The sequence below is a fragment of the Prionailurus bengalensis genome, chromosome X (assembly GCF_016509475.1).
Source record: "Prionailurus bengalensis isolate Pbe53 chromosome X, Fcat_Pben_1.1_paternal_pri, whole genome shotgun sequence".
NCBI classification, from domain to species: domain Eukaryota; kingdom Metazoa; phylum Chordata; class Mammalia; order Carnivora; family Felidae; genus Prionailurus; species Prionailurus bengalensis.
In genome coordinates, this window is record NC_057361.1 from 26,334,956 (window position 1) to 26,353,291 (window position 18,336).

At 43.8% G+C, this 18,336-nt stretch overlaps 1 protein-coding gene across 1 annotated transcript; it reads right to left on the reverse strand.

Annotated features, from left to right (window-relative positions):
- Window positions 1-611: 611 nt before the first annotated feature.
- On the reverse strand, window positions 612-17,626 carry TASL (TLR adaptor interacting with endolysosomal SLC15A4). Its single transcript, XM_043570224.1, has 2 exons — window positions 17,063-17,626; window positions 612-1,833 (listed from the first exon to the last, which is right to left on the reverse strand). Exon 2 carries the CDS (start codon window positions 1,830-1,832, stop codon window positions 942-944), a length of 891 nt encoding a protein of 296 aa, XP_043426159.1. The 5' UTR covers window position 1,833; window positions 17,063-17,626; the 3' UTR covers window positions 612-941.
- Between the last annotated feature and the right edge of the window lie 710 nt (window positions 17,627-18,336).

The following is an 18,336-nucleotide window of genomic DNA, read 5'->3' on the forward strand; positions in this document are numbered from 1 at the left end:
GTAGAAAGGTTACTTAAAAATAAGATCTCTTTTTAAAAAAATAACGATGTGCTGTTTTCCATTTGGAACACTTCGTCTTCACTAATAAAACTAGGAGGTGAGAGTGGCTGTTTCATGACTGTTGCTAAGTAATCATTAAAAAAAAACACAGTTTGCAATTTGCTACTGTTTGAATGTTTATAAAGAGTTAAAATTTCAAATGATAGGCTGTAAGAAACAGAAAAGAAGTAGAAACATATTTTCAAGACTGTTTCAACTGGTCTTTCTACCCATATACAGCACCCTTCTGAAGTCCATTTCTCTCAAGAAAAAAAAAACTTGGAGGAATTAATTCGGATAACAAACAATAACTCTTTACTCGAAACCTCTGCATTTTTGTCTTTCCGTGGTGGATGTTCTTCTTTGGCTGGGCTGCTTTTTCATCTCGTCTACTCTTTAAGTGAATCATACATTTACTTTTTGGATCTTTTTTTTATGTTTTTATTTATTTTCGAAGGAGAGAGAGAGAGAGAGACAGAGCATGAGCGGGGGAGGGGCAGAGAGAGGGGGAGACACAGAATCCAAGCAGGCTCCAGGCTCCCAGCCGTCGCACAGAGCCCGACGTGGGGCTGAAACTCACAAACCGCAAGATCATGACCTGAGCCGAAGTTCGAGGCTTAACTGACTGAGCCACCCAGGCGCCCGTGGATCATTTTTATTTGTGCTTTGTTGCTATACGACCTTTGCTTTGCAATGAGTCTTTCTGGATGCTCTTCCCACATGCCTTCATTACGTGCAATAGTAAGAGATTTCCTTTGAATTCACACTTGACCTCTGTCCAACCTTGCTTTTTTTAGCTCTGGACTCCCCTGCACCCCCACCTCCTGCACATTCTCAGAATAAATGAAGGAAGTGTTGCTGTCATTTGGAGGAGTCGAGAAGGAGGGCCGCCAGCCTTCTCTCTATGGATTGACGCTGCTGTACTGAGAAATACGGAGACTAGGTGTGCTAATTTCACCCGACACCAGCTGTAATAGGCAGTTAATGACTATGTCCTTGGCTTTGGAGGTCTCCAGATTCTTCTCTCTGGACACTTGGAGACTAATTTGATCCACACTTGTCATGATGAGTTCAGACGCCAGAATCTGGGTGGGAGAACTGTCATGAAACTCAATGTCCATAATGTACTGCTTGTATAATTCTACCAGCTTCTGCTCCAAGTATTCGTTCAGCACTGCGTTAGAAACTGGCTTCTGCATTTGCAGGCTGCTTTTCTCTTTGACGCTGGTTATTCTCCAGTACGACGAATACCGCTGGATAGGTTTCTGGGGAAAGTCGCTGGGCTGAGTGGGAATGGAATCCTCCATGGGCAAAGGAATCTCAGATGATTTCAGCAAAGGGCCATAGTCAAAACTGCTCTCAGGGGGGAAATCCGTCGTCACTGAATTAATAGCCATCACCTGGTCACCTGCAATATGTAAGTCATTGTAATTCTTGCAAATACTCTTACAGGAAGGTGGAACCAAGTAGGTCTCTCTGCTCGAGTCTCTACATATTTCCACTGCAGCTAAGCTGGGGCTTTCAAACACAGGATTGGGGTTTGTCTGCAGCATTATGGTTCTCTGCTTTCCACTGTGTTGGCTCTCGCGCGCGTGCACTGAAGACATAAACTTGTCTGAGGATTTGCAGCTCACGTACAGGCTTCGGACTTGAGTCTCATCCACAGAGCAATAGGAATGAGTGGCAGATTTTGTCTCTTCTTCCTCCTCAGCCACCTGCTCATTATAAGATGAACAGCTCCAGTGGATGTCCTTCTGGTAGGCAAGTCCGCTGAGATACCCTTCTGACAGCATCCTGCAAAGAGAGTTGATAAGTAACGACGGGGAAAATGAAGATTGGAATTGTGAAAAAAAAAAAAAAAAAAGGTAGTTGATAGATGAAAGATGACAATAAAGGAAGTGATTCATTCATCCACCACACCATTAATAATTAGGTGCCTGCTGTGTGCCAGAACTATGGCATATGCTAGAGATCAAAAGATGACTAGGACATAGTCCCGTCTTTCAAGAAGGTTCTACCAGGCGACAACAACTGGGGGACAAACAATGCCAATGAGATATCACTGAGAATTGTGACAGGGATGGGCACCACGGAAGTCCAGAAAGGGGCCCCTAACACAGCCTGGGGCAAAGGCAGAGAAGTCAAACGATGTGTCCTAGAGAAGGTGGCCTTTTAGCTACATGGTGAAAACTAAGTGGCAGTCTCAGCCCCACACAGAGTTCAAAGAGAATATGGTGGCATAGCCTGTTCACCATATACCAAGATGCTGAATATAAGCAGAAGGGGCTGGGAAAGAGATTGGATTTGGGGCTTGGAGCGCCTTGGGAGTCAGAGGCGGCAGAGTTTGCCTTCTGCCCCAGAGAAAATGGAGAATGAGAAGCTGCAAAGCGGGGAAGCGGCTAGTGCGTTATAGGGAAAACGTTGAGAAACCTGTGGCACCTTCTGCTGAAAAGGGCTGTGTCTTACTCCTCTTTGTATTTATCCCTGGGAGCTAGCACAATTGTTTGCATTTTTGTAGCGACTTAAAAGATATTGGTGAACTTCAATTAAATAATGGACAGCACTGGCAGATAGGAAAATAATTCACTACCAGCCCGTCACGAAGGAGCGGGGAGCCTCCCCCACCTTTGCAGCCCGGGAGAAGTTTCTTGCTCTCTCCCGCCTGCTTCTCACCCTACCATATCCTAGAAACGTCTGTCCCCAGCTGATCTGTCTACCTCTCCCCTAGTTACCAGGGAGCTTTCCTGACCTCGGGCTTTGGCTACACCCGCCTCCCCTCCCCACGCTCCACGGTTCTCCCTGGAGTCTGGAGTGGCTAGAACAGGCTGGAAACTAGCAGCTGCATTTGCTAAAAAAGGAACGCTGTGGCATTTTGAGCCTGAAATTGAAAAGTGAAATTAGGAAATAATCGTAGCTTAACAGAGGGTCCTATTTTTACATTTTACTGTCTTATGTAGGCAGAGTCATTTCCCAAGGGAATTTTTAATTGTGTCAGGGTAATATTATAAAAAGAATATGATTCAGAAAATTAGTAGAATTGTTTTAATTTTATAAAGGTCGTACCTTCAGTGTTTATTTTCCCTTTTGGAACTACCTGGAGATCTATTCAGTAAATACGTCAATTAAATGGTTACTATATTCTACCCAGTGTAAGATACCACAAAGATACAAAGTTAAAGGTTTCCCACAAATCTGTGAGGTAATTCTTATATGCTAGACATAATTATAAGAAAAAAGAAAATGTTTCCTGAAGAAGCTTTCTACGTGTAGTTCCGCCTGCAAACTGAACATCAAGATGAAAAGGCAAATCTCACATACATGAGGAGCAGATAATTTTCAGGGCAAAAGAGTGTATCCTAAAGGCTTAACGGTGATAGTTAGCGACTCGACTGCAGCTGGGGACTTCAACCTTCAAGGTCTCAGAACATCATTGTGGAAAACCAGATTACTCCTGAAATCATGGTTGTACTGTATGCTAACTAATTTGGATGTAAATTTTAAAAAATAAAAAAATTAAAAAAAAATTTTTTTAATTAAAAAAAAAAATTCCGAAAAAAAAAAAAGCAACGTAACTCTCTCCTTTCGAGTTCATGAACAAGCTCCTGGAGCTCTGGGCAGAATTCAGTTTTAAATTTTTTTTTTTTTTTGGGACAGAGAGAGAGACAGAGCATGAACGGGGGAGGGTCAGAGAGAGAGGGAGACACAGAATCGGAAACAGGCTCCAGGCTCTGAGCCATCAGCCCAGAGCCTGACGCGAGGCTCGAACTCACGGACCGCGGGATCGTGAGAATTCAGTTTTAGAAAAATGGCTTTTGGGACAACATGGCTTGAGCTTTTCAACTTGAGAACCCAGAGCCCCCAAAGGATTCAGGGCACGGTATTTATGCATCAACAGCAGGCTAGTGGATATAATCCCCCATGGATGAAGGTGGTATGGCTCCAGGTAGGTTTGGGAAGAGACGAGCTCTGTGCCCTACCTCCCACATAGGATCTGGGGAAGCAGAGAATCTGAGGAAATTCTGTCCTGTTCAGTATGGCGTGGGAGAAGGAGGAGAGCCAGCCACGTCGATTGCTGGAGTGGACAGGCCTGCGGTGGCCTCCTCACGTCTGCTCACGAACCGGCGTGCCACCCAGAGCCTCCAAACCTGGAGAAGACCAAGATTTGGGGTGGGAAGATTGCAGACACATCTATAGACTATTCACCAGGGACTACTGAATGATAAGTTTCCATGGATGCCAGTATGACTGCATGTTGACAACCAAACATGGCCGCACTTCCATATCCATCACTGACCCTATAGCTCTATGCGAACAAGCTAGAATTTACAGGGGAACCCAAGGAGGAGGGAGCCCTGAAGTGACTAAAGAAATCCTGATTGGCAGTGATCACTCAGGAGACTGTGAGCTCAAAAGCAAGATCAACTTGAGGTAGAGGAAAGCAAAGATCTCCAGGAAAATGCAGGAAGTAAGCCCTATCTATGTATTTGTTTTTCTTTTTCCTCAAACTTTAATAAAACAACAGTAAATTATTTATTTGAAACGTTAATATTCAGAAGAAAAGTGAGAACAGAAGAGACAAGCTCAATAACGTTTCAGAAGCTGGAAAGAAGGAAGCCAAAGGTTAATGTCTTTGGAGACCTGAGAAATTCCCCTACATGTTCAGGAGTTGGTGGTCCCATGTACCTTTTGGGAATAGGGTTCTCTAACTCATTCCCTCCCTATAACCAGGTGACCGTCTCCCCTTCTCAACCCCAAAGGAAAAGTTGAAATAGAGTCTCTGAAGAATAAAATACAGAGTCTTGGGAGTATGGGATACCAACTGAGGGTAGAATTACCCAATAATAGAGTACGTGAACGTATGCATGTTGGATCGTGAGATCCATGACCTCCCCTCTTAGCTTCCAGAATGCTGGCACAGGGGCATCCACGTTCTAGGCGGGATTTGGAGAAGGCTGTTCTGGGGAAACTGGACTAGTCTGAGGAGAAGAGCAGTTGACCCCAGAGGATCCACAAGTAAATGTGGCATCCAGACCACCCTCATTCAAGTTCACAATCACAAGAGCCCACTGAGCCTTTTGGATCTCCATTCTTAACTGTGGGTAGAATGTTGAAATATCCAAAGAAAGCTCCGAATGAGACAGAAACAGCCACTTAGAGGAGTGGATTCTGGGTGGGTGGAGCATGAACTACTGTCAATAATCTCAAGGGGAAAGGTTAGTAACATTACAATCTTTAGGATGCTATAAAAAAACATTCTGAACCTCTTACAAGTTAAAAATGTTAGAGAATTTTAAAACTCAGTAGAAAGATTGAAAGACAAAGTTGAGGCAAACTCCCATTTTCAAAGAAGAACAAAAATACAAGATGAAAAATAGTAGAGACAAAACTAGAAAACCAGTCCAGGAGATTCATTATCTGAGCACTGGAAGGCTCAGAAGGAAAAGAAGAGTGAAATTTACACAATCAAAGAGTATTTTCCACAATGAAAGGATGTGAGTCTACAAAATACTGGATAAATACCCATTTTCCCTGTACTTCCCTTCTTGTTATTGTAAAATGAACACTTGGGAAAAAGAGAAAACACTCTACGTTTCCAGAGAGAAAAAAGAAGAAAAAAACCCAAGACCCAGAATGTTTAGACTTCTCCATAGCAACATGAGAAGCAAGAAGATTAAGTAACAATATCTAAAAAGTTTTGAAAGAGGGTTGCCTGGGTGGCTCAGTTGGTTAAGCGTCTGACTCTTGGTTTCACCTCAGGTCGTGATCTCACGGTTTCGTGAGTTCGAGCCCCACATTGGGCTCTGTGCTGACATCGTGGAACCTGCTTGGGATTCTCTCTCACTCTCTCTCTCTCTCTCTCTCTCTCTGCCTCTCCCCAGCTCATGCTGTCTCTGTCTCTCTCAAAAATAAATAAATTTTTAAGAATCATTTAAAATTTTTGAATGAAATTTGTATTCAATCTAGAATCTCATGACCAAATTATCAATCGAGTAGATGGATAAAATAGAGATTTTTTTTTTCAGTTTATTTATTTTTGAGGAGGAGCCCAAGCGGGAAAGGGGCAGAGAGAGCGAGCGAGAGAGAGAGAGAATCCCAAGCAAGCTCCGCATTGTGAGCAGAGCCTGACGCCGGGCTTGATCTCACGAACCGTGAGATCATGACCTGAGCTGAGATCAAGAGTCAGATGCTCAACTGACTGAGGCACCCAGGCGTCCCAAAATAAGAGAGACATTTTTTTTTAAGCACAAGTCTCAAATAGCTCATCTCCCAGACACCTTTCTCAGGAAGTCAGTGGAAGATGTGCTCCGCTGAAAGGAGTAAGTGAATCAGTGAACAGGGAGCCCTCAGAGTGGGATAGCCTGAGCCCCTCTATCAAACCCTGCAGTGTAAAGGACCCCACTCTGTCCCTCCTTGAGTATGCCCATCCCAACGTGGTATGGCGCTCTAGAGGCCAACGTGAGGAAGCCCAACCAGCTGTCAGGGAACTCCGGACCTCAGAATTGTCCGCTCACATTGCCCAGGGACAGCCTGAAAGTTGGCACAGGCTTTTCTCCTAATCCGTTAAGACTCATGCCAACTTAGGGACTGGGCGCACACACACGCCCAGACCCAGCAGGTGATGAAGGGGTAGCTTTTTGTTGGGACCATGTGCTGAGGTCAGAAGTGGGGGGCTGAGGGCGAGGGGTATCCAGGACTAGGAAGAGAAGATGGGAGTGCTCCGGACTGAGGCCCCCTGTGTTTTGTCCTAGGTTCAGGATGTGCCAGCGTCCTGCCCGGGAGGAAAGTGGAAGGACAGTGTGGAACAGACCCGAAGGCTTCTGGATTGGAAGATGAAATCGAAGACAACTTAGTAAGTCTGAGCACCGTGAAGTAAGACTCATATAATTGGCTGTGGACTTGGGGGTGAATTAGGAAGGTGTCAGCACATGAAAAATCTGGACCCGTGCTGTCCAACAGAACTTTCGGAAACGACAGAACGATCTCTGTCTGTGCTGTCCAGAATGTTAACCGGTAGCCAGTTACTGAATGGTTGCTGAGCGCTTGAAATGTAGCTACTGAAACTGAATTTCAGTTTTATTTCAGTTAATTCAGGGGGTGCCTGGGCGGCCCTGGAAGCTAAGCGTCCAACTCTTAGTTTCGGCTTAGGTCACGATCTCATGGTTTGTGTGGGTTCAGGGGCCACGTCGGGCTCTGTAGTGGCACTTCGGTGCCTGCTTGGGATTCTCTCTTTCTCCTCTCTCTGCCCCTCCTGACATGTCCTCTCTCATTCTCTCTCTCCCTCAAAATGAATAAACTTAAAAAAATAAATTAATTTAAAATGCCGCGTGGCGCTCTCTTGGACAGTACAGGCTTAGAAGATAGTGAAGTTGGGGCGCCTGGGTGGCGCAGTCGGTTAAGCGTCCGACTTCAGCTCGGGTCACGATCTTGCGGTCCGTGAGTTCGAGCCCCACGTCGGGCTCTGGGCTGATGGCTCAGAGCCTGGAGCCTGTTTCTGATTCTGTGTCTCCCTCTCTCTCTGCCCCTCCCCCGTTCATGCTCTGTCTCTCTCTGTCTCAAAAATAAATAAATGTTAAAAAAAAATTTAAAAAAAAAAAAAAAAAAAAAAGAAGATAGTGAAGTTGACAACAAAACTTTAAAATACTGAAGACAGGCAAGTCGAATTGAAATTTAAAGATGACCACTGTCATTCAGTGTCACGGCAACAATTCTGGAGCAACATCTGATTCATTCATCTCTGTACTCCTTTCAAGGACTGTTGGAGAGGAGGTAGCAAAAAAAAAAAAAAATTAGGGCGTAAACTTTTAGCTATTTGGTAATGACATGGGACCCTCACCTGAGACACTTTTTGTTTAGTTATTTTGAAACTAAGATTATGTGCAACTTCCTTTTAATATTTCCATCGCTGTTGGGGGAAGTCTAGAACCCCTGTGTGAATGGTTCAAGGAAATTTTTTAAAGCTATTTTTGTTTGAATAGTGTGGTTTCTTGGGTCGTCTCTGAGGTGGTGAAGGTAGCATTTAACATAGGTTTCTCTGGCAATATGTCCAATATGAAAACCGAGAGCCCCTTATGACTAGTAAGTGAGCCAAATGGAGCTAGTCTGAGTGACATTTTCATTTAATTTAAATTGCCACAGGGGGCCACCATATCCGCCCACACAAATCCAGGCAATTATAAACTCCCACTCAAAATTTAAGAAAAATGGTGCAAGAAACAGAGTGTGGTTTTACTATATGGCTGAGGTGGACATAATATAGAAAGCAGTGAAAATTGATCTAACCAAATTGGAGATAGCGTCACAGGATGACAACAAATCGGGAGACAAAGATAGTACTCTATCACGTATTGGGGCGCCCGGGCGGCTGAATCGGTTGAGCGTCCGACTTCAGCTCAGGTCACGATCTCGCGGTCTGTGGGTTCGAGCCCCGTGTGGGGCTCTGTGCTGACAGCTCGGAGCCTGGAGCCTGCTTCGGATTCTGTGTCTCCCTCTCTCTCTCTGCTCCTCCCCCGCTCATGCTCTGTCTCTCTCTCTCTCTCTCTCTCTCTCTCTCTCTGTCAAAAATAAATAAACGTTAAAAAAAATTAAAATACTCTATCACGTCCAATAATGAGACATCAGTAAAAATTGTCTTAGGCATCGGCCTATGTGTCCAGACTGGGCGGCCAGTACGTGTAGTCAGAGGGGCACTGACTTAGCCTGTACTTGGTAGGTCAAGGTTGCATGTTCTTGGTAGAAGCAAAGGGAGTTAAAAAAAAAAAACAAAACTAAATCATTATGTGGTTAGTGACAAGTCAACAAATAAAGTCCCGAACTGAAAAATCCAGAAGTTGGAATACAAGCATACTACTTAAAAAGAAATGGAGGTAAATACTAAATGATTCGTAAAAAGGACATAAAAGTAGTTGCTTTTGGAAAAGAGGTACAGGGATTTCTGTTCTTAGGATCTTTTGACCCCAGTTATGTTCCCGTGTAACTTGGGTTAGTTTCTTAATTAAAATAAAAACTAGGGGCGCCTGGGTGGCGCAGTCGGTTAAGCGTCCGACTTCAGCCAGGTCACGATCTCGCGGTCCGGGAGTTCGAGCCCCGCGTCGGGCTCTGGGCTGATGGCTCAGAGCCTGGAGCTGTTTCTGATGCTGTGTCTCCCTCTCTCTCTGCCCCTCCCCCGTTCATGCTCTGTCTCTCTCTGTCCCCAAAATAAATAAACGTTGAAAAAAAAAATTAAAAAAAAAAAAAACTAAACACAGATATTTTTAAAGTCACAAAGAGGGTGGGGAAAGACACGGGCCCTTCCTGTAAGTTGAGTTTGTGCTTAAAGATACAACACATCCTGAGGGTGAAGAAGAGAGAAAAAAAAATCACTGTGTAAAATGTCAACTTTTATTTGGTCCTAAAGAACAATAAGGATTTTGGGGGGGGGGCTGGGTGGTTCAGTCACTTGAGCGTCTGGTTCCTGATCTCGGCTCAGGTCATGATCCCAGGGTCGTGGGATCGAGCCTGGCATTGGGCTCCACGCGGAGCGTGGAGTCTGCTTAGGTCTCTTTCTCTCTCTGCTTCTGCCCCTCTCCCCCACTCACTCTCTCTCTAAAATAACATCAAAAAAAAGAAGAAGAAAGATCTGAAGAGTCATGAGAAAAGGGAAAAGTCACTGCAGAGAGAGGAGAAGTCCACGAAAGTGCAGAGACCTGTGTGATTCTCGCGTCGTCAGTAACGGACGCCAATCTAGGTGGGATGCAAGCATTATTTCTCCAAGTCACGGTCACTTAAGGCTTTTACTAAAATTTCACAGTCACTCTTTATTAGCCTTGTTCCCATTCAGCCCTACCCCAAGGCTCCCACCATGTATCCTATTTCTTCTCAGACCAAATGATCAGCGCGACTGGAGTCCTCTTGCATTTTATGCGGCTGATGTTTATGAGTAGTCCAGATAATCTCCTTCGTAGCAATGAAGGAGGAGGGTCTAGGATTTCGTTTGGAATAATGGGCCCTTTGCACTGTTTGTCATCATCCGAGAGCTTTGCCGATAGCTTGATTCTGATGGAACGGGAATGCTAGCGTTCTGATGTGTGGGGCCCAAGGCAGACCAGTAGGGCAGAAAGCGGTAAGTCCACTGATGACAAAGCGGAAAATATGCCCTAATTTCTAGAGAGGGATGCACTCCTGGCTAAAGGAAAAGACTCGTCCGGTGGAGGAGGTAAGTTGGGACACGCAGGGCTGAAGACACGCGGTGTACCCGGCGGGCCACGGCAAGCTCTGGCAGCTGATGCAATCTGTCAGTCGGGTGCTGGATTCGTCCCCCCTTGAGGAGCCTGAGACGGGAACCCGGGAGGGAGGTAGCAAAAGAGGAAGAGAAGGAATGAACTTGAGAGACCGAGATCCCTGGACATGGAAATGAAGGAGAGAGAGGAACAAAAAGTGACTGAGTCCGGGCCTGCTGGGAAACGGCACCAGGGCTGACCAAAATGAAGAGATCAGGAGAAAGGCGGGAAAGTGAGCTAATGGGTTCGGTTTAGTTCCTCTTGAGTCTCCCACGAGATGAACTTTCTGAGTGCAAGTGTCTAACGGTGCATTGGAGATTCAGGCGGGGAGCCCCGTTGGAGAGACTCCTTACAACCAACAGTGAAATCATCTTCCAAGTGTGCGCATTAGAAATGTATATTGGGAGGGGAGCCTGGGGGGCTCAGTCGGTTAAGCGTCTGACTCTTGGATTTGGCTCAGGTCATGATCTCAGGGTTCGTGGGTTCGAGCCCCACATTGAGTTCCATGCCCAGCGTGGAGCCTACTTTAAAAAGGTCAAGTTTCATCATGCCTTCAGACTAGTGCAAAAGAAAATTCTTGAATTAGTGGTCAGGAGACCAGAATTCTGGTTCTGACCTTGTCATTAGCTACGGTTTTAGTCTTATTAATGACAAGTCAATAAAATAGCTCACATTACTAGTGGCTACAACCCACAAAGTATCCCAAGTGCTTTTTATGTACTACATCACTGGATCCCCACAGAGACTCCAAGATGTAGGTAGTATTATTATGCTCATTATATAGAGGTCAAAATTAAGTAACATGTCCAAAACCACCAGACGTTCAAACGTTGGCAGTCAGAAAACGAGCCCACACTCACATGTTGCTTCAGATCACAGAGACTCAACTTCTGATCTGCAGATGAATCATGTAGGATTAAATTACCGGTAGAGTCGCCTCAAGCTTGAATATTGCATGAGTTTATAAGCATATATTAAGAGAGTGTAAGCGAGCATTGCTCAGAATCAAAAATCAGTTTCTGAAAATGAGCAGCAGAGGGCAGCAGAGAGCATGCTAAAACAGCTTTTGAAAGCCTGCTCTAAAGCTAGGCAATGTGTGAAATTTATCAACAAAAATTAAACTTACATTAACTCATTTAATATTCATAAAACCCTTTAATGTACCATTAGAGTGAAAACAATACTGCGTATCGTGACATCCTAAAATTTAAAAATAGAGAAAGAAAGAATGTTATTTGAGTTGATTTTGGTGGTTAGCATTTAAAAAAATGTCACTGACTATTTGTGAAATTCTTATGACATTAATCTCTTCAAAGGTATTATGAAAGGTATACTCCAAACAAATGCCAAGCCACGTTTTACAGTAAATTTCATTTGACACCCTGAAACTTGAGCCAATGGATTATTTTAATTGTTCCAAGATATTTTATCATTGAATTTTTGTTTCTCATCACAGAGAAGCTAGAGAGATATATTTAGAATTGCCCATAACTAGGTGTGACGGAAAAGACATCCAAGGACTTTTGCAGATGAGATGTTCCAGGCAAATTTAGCCTACATTAATCATTACCAGAATAGGGGAATACCAAAATTAACCTTAGTTGCAAATTCACATCTTAGAAATATGTGCTAAAGTGCAGTACCTTGTTAAATCATTTACTTGCATTTCAGAAGAAACTGCAATATAAATTCTTCTTCTCAGAAAACTCTTGTTATACTCTGCACATGGAAATACTTTTAATTTGCACGCAAACAAGACAAGCGTGAGTTCAAAGAGAAAACATAAAGAGGGGAGAATTTTACAACAGGAAACATTTGGAAAAACCGAAGTTAGGGATCAGGAAACTTTTTTATCAAGGGCCACATATTTAACATTTTAAGTCTCGGCCACAGCGGCTCAACTCTGCATCATGGCAGGAAAGCAGCCATAGACCGTATGTAAACAAATGGATGTGGCTGTGCTCCAATAAAACTTTATTTAGAAAAACAGGCAAGGGGTGCCTGGGTGGCTCAGTCGGTTGAGCGTCTGGCTTCGGCCCAGGTCACGATCTCACGGTCTGTGAGTTCGAGCCCCGCGTTGGGCTCTTTGCTGACAGCTCAGAGCCTGGAGCCTGCTTCGGATTCTGTGTCTCCCTCTCTCTCTGCCTCTCCCCCACTCATGCTCTGTCTCTCTCTGTCTCCGAAATAAATAAACATTAAAAAGAAAAAGAAAAACAGGCAAAAGGCCAATTTGATTCATGAGCCATGGTTGCCATGGTTTTGACCTAAGTCACTGGAGGGGCAGAGAGACAGGGAAAGCGAATCCCAGGCAGGCTCTGGGCTGTCAGTGCAGAGCCCCACACGGGGCTCAGTTCCACAAACTATGACCTCATGATCTGGGCCGAAATCAAGAATCAGACGCTTAACCATCTGAGCTACCCAGGTGCCCCTAAGCCCAATTTTTCAATAAAACTGCATGTTCGCTTTTATCATAATTTGGATTTTCCTAACGAGGAAACTGAGGTTGAGGTTTGAAAAATGACCTTCCCAAGGTCACAAAGAACTAAGTGCTGGAGGCAAGATTCAAGTCCAAATTTACAAACTCAAAGGACATGGTCTGTTCGTCAAATATATCACACTACTGCCTTGTTGAGAGCAGTTAATGTCAAGCAGTCGTGACAAGCAGTTAGTCCTTCCCGGAGAGGGGTATCCACCCTGACGCCAACAACCCTGACTCTGACTCTAAAGAACAGCACTTGGGGGCACTTGGGTGGCTCTGTGGGTTGGGCATCTGACTCTTGACCTCTGCTCGGGTCATGATCTCAAAGTTTGTGAGTTCGAGCCCCACGCTGATCTCTGCACTGACAGCACAGAGCCTGCTCGCGACTCTCTGTCTCACAATCTCTCTCTCTCTCTCTCTCTCTGCATGCATGCTCTCAAAATAAATAAACTTTTTTAAAAAGAAAAAAAGAGTACAGAATAACAACACTTAGGGACAAAGTGTTCCCAAAGTGTTCTGGGAACAGCGAAATACAGAAAGAAAAGCTCCAAGAAAGCCATCCACGCGTGCCCCAGAGTGGGCCCGAGGCACACAAATAATTCATCCTCTCTGGTCTTTTCATCTGTGTCAACATTTTCCCTAAGCACTCGCCCTGCTGCAAGGTGGCATCATCTCGCCCTTAATTTTACAACCACAGAATAATTTAATATTACAGATACGTTATTTTTTTTCATGTTTCAAGTTATTGAAGTTTTAGTTAGCACACAGCATAATATTCATTTCAGGGGTGTATAATTTAGTGATTCATCACGACAAAGAGATGCGCCACTGAAATATCAACATTACCCCGTGACCTCCAGGAGAAAGTTCCCGTATGTTAGGCTCTGGTGCTACGTGGTCCTTATCTGTGTTCCCAGTTCTCCACACCTTCGCGCCCACCGCAAGCATTTGTGCATTTTTCTTTCGTGTGTGTGTGTGTGTGTGTGTGTGTGTGTGTGTGTGTCTGTGTCTGTCCTGAGAGCCCTGCTTCCCTATCCAGGCCCTGTTTCACCACCCATACCCTTCAAATCTCATTTATCAACATTTCAGAGCCCCTGGCCATCCATTCAGCATCCTTGCCCCGGAACTAGAGATTCTAGGTTATTTCTGTCCCTGCCCCCAAGATGTTTATCAGGATTGCATGGAATTTGAGCAAAATCATCTGTTACCTTAAATAGATCAGGGAAATGAGTCATTGGGATAGTCCTTTGAAAGAGGGAGTAACTGGAAACAGCAAAAGGAAAGCAAGAAGTTTGGGGGGTGGTGGGAGGTTGGGGGGTTGGGGCTGATAGGATGGCAGAACAGAATCGTCTCTCGAAGGGCAGTTTGCACCCATGTGAGCTAAGACATCTGAGGGGCTGGGTTGAGACGGGTGCAGAGGAGACCTCCAGGGGCGCCTGAGTGGCTCGGTCAGTTAAGCGTCCGACTTGATTTCGGCTCAGGTCACCATCTCACAGTTCATGAGATCGAGCCCCATGTTGGGCTCCACACTGACAGCCTAGAGCCTGCTTGGGATTCTGTGTCTCCCTCGCTCTCTCTCTCTCTCTCTCTCTCTCTCTCTCAAAATAAATAAACTTTAAAAAAAAAAAAAAAAGAAAAGATCTCCAGAGCCACGTGGAGGCAGCAGTTACAAAATAGTACAGGAACAGGCACATCTTAGGTCAGCAAATCATTTCTGAAACTGGACATTGAGGTTTTTATTGCTTTTTTATTATGCGTAATCACTGCATGTACCTCCGTGAGTGTTTTTCCTTAGGCCAGATGTGAAGGAGCCGAATTACTGCCTCACAGCTCTTGCAAATTTCCTTTCGAGCAGCTTGGGCCAGCTTATTCTCCGACCAGCAGGGTTTGAGATTAATTGTTGCACCGACATCCTTGAACAGAGTATTACTGTTAATTTGCCGATCGGATGAGCAAATTTATTTTTGCCTCAAATTTGAGGATGAAGCACTGTCTTATTAGGATTATGTGTAGGTGACCTATCAGAGATGTTATTTTTTTTAATACCCCCAAATCCTCAAAATACTCCGTTTCATCGCTTTGCCTGTTTTTCCTGTAATCTAAATCCTAAATCCCCTAATTCCAGCCCTTATTTTTTAAAGATCTTGATCTTTGAATCTTGTGAATAAACCGCCAAAAGGTTATCCCTGAAAAACTGGAATGTTCTTTTGTTTCGCCATCATCGGTAAATCTATCTTATGCGTTTGGTTTTCCAGCGAACGATACGAGAACTTTTTACCCAAAACAAAGTTTCTTCAGGAGAGCTCTCCCCACATTAAAAAGCTCCCGTAGTTTGCTTACCGTTACCTTTGAAAGTACACATAGTTTAGAGCTAGAAATAAGCATTTTCTTCATCATATACCTTGGTTTATATTCCTCTTATGTCCTCTTTGGACAAATGCTCTAAAGTATCTCTCATCCATATGTCAATTCTTGTTAACAAAAGAAATCATTGGGGGGTCATCTCTTCTTTCAAATACGAAGTGATTTTTAACTTGTGCGGGTCTGATTTGACGGCTAAGATCATAAAGTCCAAAGGCCTCTGTTTTCCATATGAACCTCACCAAGCAAATAATTTTTTGTTCAGTTCTACTTCCGAGGGCTTTCTCTGGGTGTGTGAATTTTCTTATTTACAGAAACTGTAGATTTGGAGGCAGAAAATTTGTAAATATGTTTTTGTCTTAGTTGGGATTTTCTTCATGCTGGGTCTTGACATCTCACAAACGAAAAAGATGAAAGCCCACGATCACTTTTTTGGATTGACACAAAATGAGAGGAATCAAAAGATACGTGATGCTGATAATGTTGACTGATGTCAAATTTCTTTGGTGTTAGAATTGCTAATCATTATTAATGAAATTATCTTGCGTCTATTAGCACTATCATTTACTTCGTTGTAGTCCCAGCAACAAAATGCCATACCGTGTACTTGACTGCATTCTAAATTTAGAAAACAAAATTGGGAAGAAAATAAAATTGGGAAGAAAAATTTAAGTATGAATCATATCTGAAAGAATAGTCTTGGTGTTACGTTTCCTTAGCAGTGTAATTATGGGGAAGACTGCCCTTTCTCTTGGCATCCAGGCTCAAGGATTTGGGGGTGACACCTGTCCTAAAGTCACCAAGGGAACTGTGTACGTATATATGTGTGCGTGTGTGTATATAGATGAAGGGAGAGCAAGAGAGTGAGAAAGTGAATATAGCAACATAGCTACAACCGATTAATCTACATGATGGAAGCATGGGTGTTCGTTGTACTATTCTTTGCCTTTTAATGCAGGTTTTGAAACTTTGCAAAAGAAAAACTGGGAGGACCCATCCCCCCCCCCACCTTAAATTCCACATGTGAGTGAAATCACAGATACGTGTCTTGCGCTCGCTGACTCATTTCTGCCTAGCATGATACCCTCCAGTTCCATCCATGTTATCTTATGTATCTGAGCTAATCATGAAGTATGTGATGTGTGATTAGAAACGGTTCAGTAGCTGGAGCGGACGTAGCTATCGAAACACCACTTTGATATGAGACTTAGCGCCCTTGGCTTTGTACATCCCCTGAATTACCGTTACAGTGTGAACGGTTTTCGCCCACATTTCAAATACTCTCCACTGCGACGAGAAGCTTTTCAAGCCCAGAAACACACTGTTCTTACACTGACCTTTGCAGGAAATGTTCCCAAAATATCAGTACGAATATTCTGGCCAAGTCAGGTCCATACCACAGCAAAGATGTTGAATGTGCCCTGCCGCACAGGAAAACTCTTAGCTCAAGCTCTCGGAATGAATCATCGAGAGTCAAAGCCAACTGGAGCTTACTGTCATTGTCCTCGTCTCTAGAACTCTATCACTGTATTCTAGAGATGTGCTGTCCCTGCAAAGTTCTGGTCAGGTTTTGCGGCCTGCTTTTCAGAACGTGGAAGCTGATTCTGTGCAGCAATTTCTGAACAAGCACCGTATCGGTTACACAACAAACACGTGATCCGACCCGTCCAATTTGGGGGGTAAAAAAAAACACACAACATCTCAGAACCGCCCAAAACGTGAACGCGAGGGGGTAAGAGAAGGGAGCATTTGGCCTCATTTCTCCCGACTGTCGTCCGCTCCCTCGAATGCTTGCTGAACCTCCCGCTCACCTGTGACTTGCTCAACTAGAAAAGCATCTGAGAGGCGATGGCATCTGGTCTCTGGTGGTAAACGACTCAACAAGTGAGAGGAGAGGTGACAGAAGGGTTGGCCTCCTTTCTCTTACCTTCGCGAACCAATCTGCTCCTTTGGTCCGGAGGAAACAGCAAATGACCATATAGGGACAAGTAAGTCAGCTGTGCTTTTTCCAGAAATGTCCACCAGCCTTCCAAGAAACTAAGCTGCTCTTTGTACGGCCATTCTTCTTATAGCTGATCCCATGGAAAGAGTTGTTTTTGCTCGAGTCTGATTTGTGCTCAAAAACAGTGGGAAGTCCCAGGAAGCGGGGAGGCAGTAACTGACAAACCCACATCGAGCCACAGAATGGTGTTTCTTCCCCTTTTTCAAAAAATGAAACCTATCTATGAAACTGTCTCTTGTTAAAATAGTTGATTGCTACACTTTATAGAAGAACCCTATCCGCATAAATGTACTCTAACAGTAAATTCTCTGGGATCCCTTCACCAAAAGAGAGCCAGAGTCCAATGGGATTTAAAAGAATTCTCTGTCTCGTCACTGAGCTCGCTGAGCTATAATTTTTAAGAAGCATTCTCAGGCTTGTGCTCAGAATTTTAAAAAATGCTAACGAAAACCGTTTTCCCTCACAGATTAACCAAAGTAAAAAATGATATAATACACCCAGTGGGCAAGGTTGTAGGGAGACAGGCACTCTCCTGCGTTAGTGATGAGATTATAGACATTTTTAGAGGGCAGTTTCCCAGTATCTGTTGAAGTTTTTTTCCCCCAATTTGAAATATTCGTACCCTCTGACCCAGTAATTTCATTTGTATAAATTCACTCATGGCACAGGTTTACACCTGGGCACACAAAAAAAGTGAAAAGGTATTTGTGGCAGCATTAAGAAAGTCAACACCTGGAAAAAGTAGTCATAAATAGGACAGTATGCTAAATAAATGTATACAATACTACACAGTTGTTAGAATCGTGTGGCTTTATATCTAATTATCGCAAAAGGTCTCCAAGTTACATTGTTTAGCAGGAACACATAATATGCTCCAATGTATATAAATACAAATAAGTATACTTCTATAGGGATATGCAAGAAACTGGAAAGAAACAATTGCCTTTTGAGAATGAGTCTTACTTACTTTTCACTCCATCCCCTTGTAAAATTTCTACTATGTGTATGTGTTACTTTTTCATTTTATTTTTTTATTTTTTTTTATTATTATTATTTTTTTACTTTTTCATTTTAAAAACCAGTATATTTGGGGGCGCCTGGGTGGCTCAGTCAGTTAAACATCCAACATCGGCCCAGGTCATGATCTCATGGTTTGTGAGTTCAAGCCCCGTGTCAGGCTGTCCACTGTCAGCACAGAC

Bases quoted from the DNA above. Each gene is read 5' to 3' on its own strand.
- TASL (XM_043570224.1), bottom strand. From the start codon at position 1,832: ATGCTGTCAGAAGGGTATCTCAGCGGACTTGCCTACCAGAAGGACATC.